Genomic DNA, 12281 nt, shown 5'->3' with positions numbered 1-12281 from the left:
TGTATCTGTATCTGAAATACTTGTTGCCCGACAATATTGTATGATATCATGATACAATCACGAAGTATTTTTGCCCAGCCCTGGTTTCTGCCTCGCAATTCAAAACAGCTAATTTTAGCAATAATTTTTCTGTCCACTAGTAATCAAGTTTCTCGCGTTAAACGAATGAAAATAGAGTTGCCAAAGGACCCATTACCAAACTAATACACTTAAGTGTTTCTCTTTAGCATCCTTCTAAGTGGTTTCGAATTGGTTTATTGCGTGATGCGCGCAGGCGCATTCCTGGTCCCTCACTTGGGCGCGCCAGGAACTACAGGGTTGCAGCTGTCTCGCGCCGAGTGATTCTCACGCTGGTTGGTTCCGAAAATTCCACTTGGTTTCGAGACAAAGCTCCAGCCAGGTTCGAAACACATTCAGCCGTGACCGCATCGTGAAACTGACGCGGCTTGGCAAATGCGCAAAAGCTTGCCAATCCCATTATCGCTGAAGTAGATGAGCCACCGCCTAATAACGCTTGTTAACAGCTTCTTTGTGCTTCGTACGTAGCTTCGTGCTCACATGAACAGCTTTGCGATGCTTCGTACTTATGGTGAACAGGGACTAAATTCACGAATCTTACAGTTCGTAAGAACTCTTTGTAATTGGTGGGCCACCTTAAGTGATACGCTCGCTGTCTTTATTGTCCTGCAGCTTTTCGTACGACCTACACAGGCGTATAGAACTGCTTCGCGAACACGGGCCTAGCTTCGCGATGCCTCGCTTCGTACGAGACTTCGCAGCATGGGTGAGAACAGCTAAGTGATGCTTCTTAAGCTTGGTGCGGAGCTTCGTACGCGTGTGAACTGACTCGTAATGCAGTGCAGCTTTACTGCATCTAAAGCTTTGTAAGGGAAACGCTTGCGCTAGTTCTCGGGTCATCCTGAGCGTACTTACAGTGCCAGGCAAACGCGCGCAGAAACGAGCAATGGCAGTTGGCATTCAGCGCTCTCCGTGTTGTTTCTCGTTTATGTCCGCGTTTCGTTTTGCGCTGTAAGTAAGTGCATTCAGGACACATCCCGGGCGCTGCGCGATTTTGCGCGATCGCACCTCTTGTGCGCCGTGCGCCCTGGGTGTATAGCTGTGCGGGTGCTCCCTCTGACGCATTTCTCCCCTCTGCTTACTCCTCCTTGGCGAGTCGGAGCCCGCGTCAGGCTGCTTGGCTCTCAGCAAATAAACCGATGCGTGCGCGAAGGCGGAAGGCAGCGCGCACGTCCGTCGTGGCATGTGTATGTATACGTATGTGTATACGTGCTCTGGGCGTTGACTTGGCTCGTCTCGACGCCGCTTATTTTGCCTTCATCGCACGCTAGCAAGCGCTCGTCGAGGATTTCACCATAACCGTAACCGAGCAGAGCGACGTTCTATCGGGCAGCACGTCGTATCATGTGGTGTGGTCTGCTGATTTCATTTGCTCTTTTTAACTAATTTCGTTCTTCTGAATGCCTTATGCATTCGTCTGTTTGCGATGTGCAATCGCCCCATAAGTCGCAGCATATCTGTGTGTTTAGTCGTGGGTTGGTTCACCGCCTGGCTTAGTTTGTTTTCTCAAAGAATGAAACGAGTGCCGAAGTGTTTCATCAGCGGTCATGCGAAAGCCTGCGAGCCTTTATTTATGTGTGTTTCCCTTCAGGCTAGCATCAACTTTCTTTCTCGCTCATGTTCTTGTTTTCACGAGAGCGAGGAATACAAGACGAGGTTCACTAGAATCAGGGTGGCTTTGTAATAATAATAATATTTATTTATTTATTTATTTATTTATTTATTTATTTATTTATTTATTTATTTATTTATTTATTCTCTTACAATCTGCTAGAGCTTGTGGCCGTGGCAGGATCGACACACAAATGCAAATATAACGTATGATTTCAAGCAATGTAAAGCAGAGAAACTTCCATTAATAAGAGCACAGACTGTTGCGAACTTTTTCCTTAAACGAATGGAGCATAACTGTGTTGGTATAAACACTTTCAAAGAAAACATGTAATGAACATATCGTCATTAACAGCAAAAAGTAGACCATTCTACTAACCAATGCCTACAATCTACTGCTCTCGCTATGCTTATTGATTGGTAAAGAAAATGTGTAAAGTTACAAATATACTTGTCAGTTGAACTATTGCACAATGTGCTCATTTAGTACATTCCAGTCATTTGCCGTATGCGGGAAATCTTATTGCCTAAATGTGTCGTTGTGGAGCCTATACTATGTTAAGTGTTTGCAGTGTTTCGCCCTCGTGTGTCCGTCTTTGGAAAAGGAAACGACTCGGTGACTGGTATACTATTAATTTCATTATTTAAGTGAGTGAAGGTTGTTAAGACGCAAAATCCTAGCCTTCTTGCGTACTTTAGTATTCTGCACGGGGTAAATGTTAGTCAGCATGGTAAACGCTGTACGTAAAGGATGACGGAGGAAAAGAATAAAACGAGTAACATGGGCAAACATGGGAAGAAGCACGGAACACGCTCACATCCCGTATGCCATTGCATTTGAAGAAACTGGGCCCCTATACTCAACAAGCAGTTGTAAATTAATTCGCAAGCATCAACGCCGACTAATCGTGATCCGGCAAAAGAAAAGCATTTGTTTTTTTGCGAAAGAAAGTAACGTTCTGGAGAATGCTTTTAACTCCGGTCGAGGCACATATCGGTCAGTACCAGAAACTCTGTTCTGGTCGCTCGAAATTGCAGAGAGAGCTTGACTTTGTGCACCGGTGTTATAGCAGTCGCATATGAGTGAAGCGATTGTCGCATCCCAGCATCTTAGTTCAGTAATAAGTGAGTCCATGAAAGCGGTATTTTTTAGAGTAGCTGGAACGCAGCAAGTCCGTCTCCCTTCCACTCACTCGCAAAAATATTTGAAAACTACCACTTCTATATACTTACCTATTAAACTTCTTCAGATTACGAGTAAATTAATACAACTATTTCGGTGTGACATTATCTTGGATTTTTAATATTAGTGACATTTGCGCATCTGCCTACCGCAAGCTCTGTGTCTGAAACATAAACTTGAAAACACTACCGCTAACGTTAAACTTCTCGGCCACACTTCTCTTGTTCGGCCAAAACTACGAGCAGAATGCGCATGCATTGTCTGGGATCCTGATACTAAATGCAATGTTCATAGCCTTGGACTTCAGTGCAAGGCTGTAAGGTCGATAATAAACAAATGTACCTTGTTGGACTCGCCCTCTGACCAAATGGAAGCTAATGACATAGAGCCGTTACAAGTGCGATGGCAAATGCTTAGGCTAGAGTTTCTCTCACACCTTTACAATAAAAAAGTGGTTTCAATCCATCACCGTATGTCCTTAATTATCAGGCTAATATGGCACCATCAACAAAACGCACTAATGCATATTTTGTTACACGCACTGACCTGCTCAAGTTTTCTTTTTTTCCTTAGAAGATGAATGAATAGCAGTTTTTTACTGAAACAGGTGATCAGGCTGCGAAATAACATTATGGTGTTTGCATTGCTGTTCTTCGCTTTGTTGGGGGGACTATTTTATCTTTCTTTCTATTGGCAGCCATGCCATGCGGTCGTTGGTTTGTGCCCGCCTCGTGAAAGGGGCCGCTTCAATTCTAGGAGATCAAACTGCCGGCATCCAAGTGCCCACATAGGCACCGTTCATCTGATACCATATTCAAAGAGCTTTCCACTCGTAAGTGTTCCTTGCCATTGGCCCATAGTATGTCCAAGTTCCGGATTGACTGGATTTTTTCCTTACGAACAATTTTAGACCAATAGGTTTTTGTGAATACTGGCCGTGGTTTCTTAAAAAATAATTGCAGAAAACGAACATTGCCACTTCCTCACGCACAAGAGAAGCGGCCCACAAGCGCCACCTGTCTCCCCATAGCTATACTTGTGGTAACCTCATCTTGTCGGTAGGACCATTTAGTATCAATTACTGCGAAGGGCCGATAGTTTTGCGGATATACGCTCGTACACGCTTGCTCCTGTGTCAGAAGGTTACGGAGTGTATATTGATGTGCGAAGACCTATGTGAATCCATCGTCTGAAACACGAAGTCATCCGCACTGTTCACTTAGGCTTCGAAGCGACCGCATACCAACGACCTCTATGGTCACGTGATTCACAGCCGCTTGGTTGAAAAGCAAGTATCAAATGATTTGGCTGTATACTGTGATAAGAAAGCGCTGCGGCCAAGAATAAAATATATTGTGCAACAATCCACAAGGTGGACATACATTCATGAGGATCGAAGTTTGTACTCAGGTGGAACTAGAATGAAGTTAGAAAGAAACTCTCGTGCAACTTCTTCTTCCAGAAGAACGCGTATTGAATTTAGTGACTTTTGTTGCATTGCACAGTTTCAATGTGATGTGCAGAGCGGGTTAGCAAAGTTTACTTGCCGTCGGCGCACTTGACAAGGGGGTGAACATACGTCATACTTTGTGATCGACAGACTACCGCACATGCACAGTGCTCATGGAATTAAACTTGACAGGAAGCATTTATTATAACCCTGCATATCTGGAAATTACTCTAGATTACCATGTCATGTCGCTAGAAATCTGGTCATCAAAGGTGACGCGGACTGCGATCTAAGTGCACGCGCCAAAATTACGTCGATGTGACACGAACTGCAGCCGGTGGAAACGAAAGTATGGTGCTTAGTTGGCCCTAAATTTACGCGTTTGATTCAGTAAGCACTGTACCTTCGTCGGTGTTCTGATTGACTGTGTTCTGGTTCACTGACTCCAGACCTCTGAAATGGTGTAGAATAGGAAAGAAAAGGAGTGAGAAAGCACGCGCTCGCAAAGAAAACCCACACCAAAATATGCACGCACGCAGAATACCATAGCAAAAAAAGTTAGTTTATTGAGGCATCCAGCAGGCATGTTATAGGTATTTTAGTGGGCCACAGTTCACATCCACGACATCGCCATGGTCCAAGAACATCCCGGAGCTGAAGTCGCATGTCCTGCAAGTGTTACTCAAGACGGTCCTTGAGTTTGTAAAGCACCTACAAGTACAAATTAAATGGTCAAAGCCCTCGTCATCAGCGCAGCTAACGCAGTGGCGTGCTGGACAAAGGAACGTTAAATAAATAGTGTCTCGTGTAAGCAACATTAAAGCGAACGTAGAGGAGTGCAATAACTATAATAACAATGATGTGCCATATCTTGGTTTGTTCCATCGATGGCTCTTTTTCGCTATCATCTGTCAAAACCGCTTTTGGGGTTCGTCTGCCATCTTTTCCAGCCTCACATCGACGGAAAAGCGTAACCGTTAACAACGGACCGCGATCTAATGCTGTACTTTTTGGAGGAATGCATCCCCGCGCAGTCCTATCTTTGGAGGTATCATCACCTATATTATACCCTTCAGGCCAACTTTGCGAGTTTTCTGCATTTTTGGCCTTGGCCGTCGTCAGCCGACTTCATTTACCAGAAGCGACGCAGCAACTTTTTTCGCCACCCCCAGCAGTCTCGCTGCGTCACTCGGCTGCCTGTGTTGTGAGTGGCCGCCCCATCGAGCACCAAGTGGGTCGTGATAAGTGGCACGCGCTCGGTTGATTTCCGCGCTTTAGCTTCGCCGTTCCAAACGAAAGATTTCTTTCCCCGCTTTTCTCGTGTACTTCAGCATGCGGGTGGGGCGGAGACCGTGCAGCTGGCTGGCGCCGCACCAGCGTTGCGTCGTCCGCGGCTCCTCTCACCGTGGTCCCGAGCAGAGTCAACAAGGTCATCGACGGCGCTCAGGGCAATTTTGATCGCCATAGCTCCGAGTGACTGCGTCCGACGGCGGGGCACTGCCGAGCGGAGCAATCGAACGCACGAAATAATTTTCCCCACCCAAGACAGAAGCAACCAGCCGATAACGCGCATCACCGCCGGCGGCCGCTTTCCTCATGTTGCGCTGTTCATTAGGGCACACAGCGGTTAGTGCGCACATTCTAAGCGAGACTTTCTTCCGCGAAGACGAGTTGGCGACAAGATGGCCGCTCTAGCAGGTCCTCCCTCGCGCGTCTAGCGCGACGGCTCATCAACGGCTCGCCTTGGCGGGAAGTGCCCAGCGTTTAGCTTTTGTGTTTCCCTTCTGTGCGGAATTCGACGGCTTCTTTGTGTACCGACTATTCACCATTGCAGCTCTCTTTGTGCGCGTCCGCGCGTTCACCGGGACGCTGTGGCGCTGCTTGGGATGGCTCTCCCAAGGGATGAGCGCCTCCAGTCTTTCGGGGAACCGCCGGCAACCCTGAGTGCATTCGTCGTCACGCGTGCGTAACCTCGCGACGGTGTGTGTGCGTGGGGCCCGGACATCCGCTGGCCGCAGGACATGATGTCGAGCAGCCTGTCCACGGTGGCGCTCGAAGACAACTCCGGCGGCACGCAGATCTCGCTTGCCACGGAAGTGGACTCGACGGCGCCAGTCGACGGTTACGACGAGACAGGTGAAAGGTTCACTGGCTCTGTCGGCTTGGAAGCGAACGGAGCGCGGGAATTGTGTGCACCGAATCCACGCGCGCAACCTCCGCGCGTGCTCGGTGCCTGCAGTTCTCGAGCACATATTTGCAGCCGCTATGCGTACGCGTTTTCTTCTCGCATTCAGATTTGTTCATTTGCGAAGTACACGAAGGGGGGGGGGGGGGGGGAGGAAGGCTTTCATTACGAATTTGTTATTTCTGTTTAATTTGCTTTTGCTCGACGTTGTGAGGACATGATCGAGTAGCCATTTAACGAAAATAACCGCTGCAGCTTCACTTAAGCAACAATAGGGGACAGAATCGGGAAAGGCCTCAAGACGGCTGCATAAAAAGCGAGAGCAGGTGTCGAACAACTGCAATAAGCATTAAAGATTATGCGCTGGCCGGGAAGCAAGCCTTTAGTGAGCCCAGAATAATTTAGTAAGGGTTCATCGAGTGGCGGTACCGGCACTCGCTGCAACTTGATTGTATCAACAGGTCTCGAAAACAGCAAATGCGAGTATGCTTAAAGGAGTACTGACACAAAAATTTTTGATCTTGGTTTTTCTGCTGCAATAAGTAGCTAATGGCCCAGTAATCACGGCACGAAAAATCATTGAGTTAAGGACGCGACAGGTAATTATTTGGAGTCTTGGAGGTAATTTGAGCTTCATGCTGCTAGCTCGTCTGCTACGCCTGCACGTGTTTTGCGATGTCCTCGCCATAATTGTCGTCCTTGTTTTCGTTTTCCAGCCGTGACTATTTCCTGCTTGCGGTAGTCGCCGCCGAATTAGACGTGGTCAACTACATTTGATTGTATCCACTACAAAGCAGTGACTCGGAAAGTGCGGCTGGCGACGCCGGTACAAGTAGTACGAGACATTCGTCGAGGGCGCTTTGGGAATGAAACATATTTCGGAGCAGGACACAAGGCGAGATACAAGTCGACACAGCATCAGGTTTGGGGGTATACGTAGTCTTGGTGTAAGATCATCGGACTGCTCTCAGCTCGGCCGTATTTGTTTATACCAGGCACGCTCGAAATGAAACGAGCAAATCTGGCTGCTCTTCGACGGGCTCCATTCTAAGCATCCGGGGGCGCGCGCGGACTCGGACCACTTCTGCCGCTTATCGACGCCGACGGTATCGCCAACGAGCAAGCCAAACGCGCTGGCGCTCGCTGGGAAACTGTATATATAAGCCTAGAATCGCTGGCCGTCGGATCCGAGGCCCACGGCCCTTGCGACCCGTCCGCAGCTGTTAATAAAGCCCCTATATTCGTCAACACAATCAATGCTTGCACATTTATGTCGCTCATAAGTGAGAATACAATTATAGTCTTCCCGATTCCGTTGGGAGCGATGAGAAAACACGTTAGCCAGGCGAGCCGCTTCGCAGAGACGATTGTAGCGATGGCTGCGCTGACCACTAGGGAATTAAAAACGCGCTAACGATTTACTATATCGCGTAACGTCACTCGCGAGGTCACTTTATGAGTTATTTCGTGTGAGAAATAAATTTTAGCCCATTGTTGTGCCACCGTCAGCGGCGAAAGAGGTCGGCGTCACGACCAGGGAGAAGAAAAAAATGACACCAAGACGATCGGAGCGGCGAGAAACTTGTCCGCAGAGCCGTCTCGACGGCAGTGCAAACTCGTGACGTAGCGTTTTCTCGGTTGTTTACATTCCTTTCTTGATGTCGATGTTTCGAGGTGCTGCGCGCATGTACTTTAAAATTAATATTAAATATGTACTAAGCTGTATTCGCCATTGATATTTCGCAGGCAGGCGATATGTGTGTGCCCGCCATAAATCGATCTCGCACGTTAACTCGACTTCGAAATTTTGTGTCCCCACTCCTGTAACATCGTCGCTCCAGTTAAAGTTTCTTGTGCGATCCTTTCGCGATTAATAAGTTGGTTCATTCGCACTGGTTCATTCACACATTCACGCTTGCGCAATGCGAAGTCTAGATCGCAACGCGATCTAGACTGCGCACCGCACAAGTGCCCGTGGTCCCCGAGTACGTCTACAGCGAAACATCGCGCAAACTTTATAGACTCGGGCAACGCCGACAAACACAATATGCTGACTAGTGACCTCTCACTCCGTTGTCTTTCCGTGCTTTCGTATATCAAAGGTATGCACACACACAAAAAAAAGCTTACGTGGCCATCGGAAATCCGAAAAGGATAATCATGCATTTTTTCCCCCGAAATGAACATGACAAATACATTACGCGAGGACAACTTCGCGTTTAATGTGGGGTCATCTCGCTTGAAATCGTTCCGCGTCCGAGGGGGGGAACTTCGCGTTCTACCGCGTGAGAGCCAGCAGGAATCGTGGCGCTGGCAATAGTCTTGAAAGTTGGACCCAGTCGACAATGGCGAAGCGCATAATAAAAAAGCCAAACTTGAAGTGTTTGTGCTCAGACATGTATCCGCAGCGATGCCTGGTCTTCGGTCAACGCTGTTTGAGAAACTGTTCCGGCCCCAATCTGTGAATATTCGCCCTCAGTGTCGCGGAGGAGCGACAGTCTTAAGAACGAAATTTCCAGACTGTGGCCATCGTCTGATGCTATCGATGGAGACTTGTGTTGGTTTCATTGCTACACTCTAAGAAAAAGGGGCTAAAAGGGCTAGGGAGGTTAGTCCTTTTGAGGACTAACTGATTTGCCACAACCATTAGTCCTTTTGGGAACTAACTGACATGGGACGAACTGTTACTCCCCACATGCGCTTACTCCTTCGAGGAATAACAGTTGCTCTTTTCCGATGCTCCTCAAGGGAGTAACGGTAATTCATTCCGATGCTCAGCAAAGGTGGAATTATTGAAATTAGGCATTTATACCCTAATAAAATTTACTGAGCTAAAGAAAGAAAGAACGTGCCACGAGAGCAGGATTCGAACTAACGTCCTCTCGCTCGGAAGTCAGGTACTCTAACCACTTCACCACGATGCTTTTTTTTTCTTTTAACCGGCTTGGCAAAAGAAAGTCCAACGTGAATATTATATGGCCATAAAAACAACTAGTCAATGTCGGACCGGTGTGTTGTGATAAGAACGATGTAGGCTTGTCACTTTGTCCAAAGCACTTAGCCAATCAGGAGGATCACTCTGTGCACAGAAAAATTCGCGTGAAAATTCGCACACTTTCAATGAAGTATTCATGTGCTGGAGCCTGAACAATGCATTCATGTCTAATATCCATACGCGTTCGCCACACGCTATGCATGCACAGAATCATTAATAGATCGACAGGCACTCCCTCTGGTTCCGCATATGGTAGGAAGCGTATCCCGAAAGCACTTAACGGCAATTCCTTTTTAAAGCTGCGTTTTAGAATATTCCACAAAAACACTGCGTCATGGCAGTCCAGAAACATATGCTCGATCGTCTCCGGTTTTTCGCATATAAAGCAATTCACAGACCAAGTAGAAAAATGGCTTTGCTTTGCAACCATGGTTTTACTGGGAGAGTGCCTGTATGTAGTTGAAAAAAGAAAGATTTAACAGAAGCTCTTACCGGCATTCGTTTAATTCTCTTAAGAAGATCTCGTTCTGAACCTAAAACAAAGGCTGTACGATACAACGGTACAAGTAAGAATACATCAACAAGATCTTTATAAAACGTCTTACTAGTAACAGCGGCCACATATTCACTAGAACATCTTGCTTTTAGTATTTGGAAAGACGCGACCACTTCACGCAAAAAAGCACTTAAAGACATTGGCCCCGTATACATGGACGACACTACATAATCAGGCAATGAATCGCGCAGTTGAGCTTGAATCCGATCCGATTAAGTTACAGTATGTTGAATCATACCGTCACATCAGTCTAACAAACGTAGACTATAATATATTCATGGAGATTTGAGTTCGACGCCCTCAAAGTGTTATTAAGTCACTTGTAGGGCCACGTCAGACATGCGGCATAAAAGGCAGGACAATCTTTACCAATGTTCACACAGCTAGAACTGTCCTTGAATGCTGTGACGGAATGTATGGGCGCGTGGCCATGTTGCAATTACATCTGCACAAGGCGTTCGATAAAGTCGTACACGAAGTTTTGTTCTCGATCCTAGACCCTATCAATGTTGGAACCGTTATTACAGAAGGTGTTAACATGATGTACAATGGTTGTATAACGAAGCTGATAATTAATAGGCAGTTAAGTGATGGTATTCCTATGCAGTCATCTGTGAGACAAGACCGCCCTTTATCTCCCCTGCTTTTCGCTCTCTACCTCGAGCCCTTTTGTCTACGGCTGCTGAAGAGCCCAAACATCCGGGGTTACACTTTTCATAAAACTGAAGTTCGAGTTTTAGCATATGCTGTTGATGTAGCAGTGTTTTGTACAGACCATGCCAGTGTTAAATCAGTTATACAAGAGGCTGTAAAATTTTGTACTGCAAGTGGAAGTGCTATTAACTGGAACAAGTGTCTTGGTTTTTGGCATGGCAATTGGCAATACAAGCCTGAGACTTTTGTAACATGCAATGTGCGGTAACACCAGGCACCTACCTAGGTGTGCCACTCGAATATTATCGTGATAGCAAAGAATATTAGGACAATGAAGTAGTGCGAGCGATAACCCAGACCGGCAAATTGGGAGGGCATACATTTTCAATGTTTGCAAGAGCCACCGTGTGTAATTTGTTTCTAGTCGCTAAAATCTTTTACGTGATGCAAGCGTTATGTCTGACGAGGATGTCTGTGCAAAAGCTGCATAGAATATTTTCTACGTTTATTTGGGCTTCAATATGGGAACGTAAAGTCGCGGACAGAATATTATGGACCATGAAATCTAAGAAAAAGCTGAATATCTCCGCAACCTCACAACGCAATCTGGTATTTGCATTTTGGACTTCGACTAGAATATGCTAACGACGTTGTCGTGGGCAGTTTTACTGGTTACTGCTACAGGCTGCTCGGGAATTGAAAGTTTTCGGAGATCCCGTGGTCCATTTTATTCTGTCCGCGACTGTACAAGTCGTAGTAATCTGTTCCATAGAGTGTTGAATGGTGGGCTTGGGTTGTCACATTTGTTCTTCAAACAGATTGTAAGCAGGTTTCTTGTTTTGCCTGATCAAAAGGATGCTTTTCTGAGAACTTCATCACGGTGGTCGGTTGGCCGGACCGGATATTCAGACAGGGTTAAGCATCGGAACGCAAGTGCGGCAATGTAAATGAGACTAGGCATTTTGCGCATGCAGTGCAGTGAGAGTCTAACGTTGACTGCTGCAACCAGTGTTGAGTGTTGCAACTTGCAATCATAAGCGACTGCGAAAGGAAATCAGCCCGAGTATTCTTAGGGTCGTTTAAATTGAGGCACTACGTGTAGCGAGCTCAACCGGGCACCCAAGACGACAGAGACGGACAATTTCTGTCGCTTAGCGTGTCCCGTTTGAGCTACATATCGCTTCAGTTAAGTTTGTAATCTCGTTGGAACAGAAGGCACTTAGGTACTATTGACCAAGGAAATCTAGCCGTCTATTAATGACTTGCGCGTTTAATGTGTATCGCTCACTTATGGTGTGCGCACGAAGGGCATGGCTCTTCACATTCTAGCTTTGTGAGTTTCACGCAATTTTCTCACGAAGAGGCAAGGTGCTGCTTTGCATGTAGTTCAATAGACAGTGCACGAACTTCGAACTATTCACTATTTGTAGACAATACCATTTCCGCCGCATCACTCCATGACGCGGACGAAAACAGCGAACTGCATGGGGAGTCACGGTTGTCGTTCGTCCTACCGTTGCTCTCTTTCCTACCAGGGACTAAACACTTACTCTCCGAAATTTGCACACG

General features: G+C 46.7%; 1 protein-coding gene across 5 annotated transcripts in view; it reads left to right on the top strand.

The window, feature by feature from the left end:
• The window catches only part of LOC139060167 (band 7 protein AGAP004871-like), a 447387-nt gene that overhangs the window by 139056 nt on the left and 296050 nt on the right, over positions 1 to 12281 (top strand). Inside the window, exon 1 of one of the 5 annotated variants that reach the window (XM_070539112.1) lies at positions 5698 to 6458. The exons of the other annotated variants lie outside the window; for them this stretch is intronic. Within the exon in view, the coding sequence (XP_070395213.1) occupies positions 6344 to 6458 (115 nt within the window). The 5' untranslated portion in view covers positions 5698 to 6343. Of the gene's footprint in view, positions 1 to 5697; positions 6459 to 12281 lie in introns of those variants that run through there. 5 annotated transcript variants of the gene reach the window in all.

This window comes from Dermacentor albipictus, chromosome 1, assembly GCF_038994185.2.
Source record: "Dermacentor albipictus isolate Rhodes 1998 colony chromosome 1, USDA_Dalb.pri_finalv2, whole genome shotgun sequence".
In the NCBI taxonomy this organism is placed as follows: Eukaryota; Metazoa; Arthropoda; class Arachnida; order Ixodida; family Ixodidae; genus Dermacentor; species Dermacentor albipictus.
Note: the sequence above shows the minus strand (reverse complement) of the source record. Positions and strands in the feature narration are given on the sequence as shown.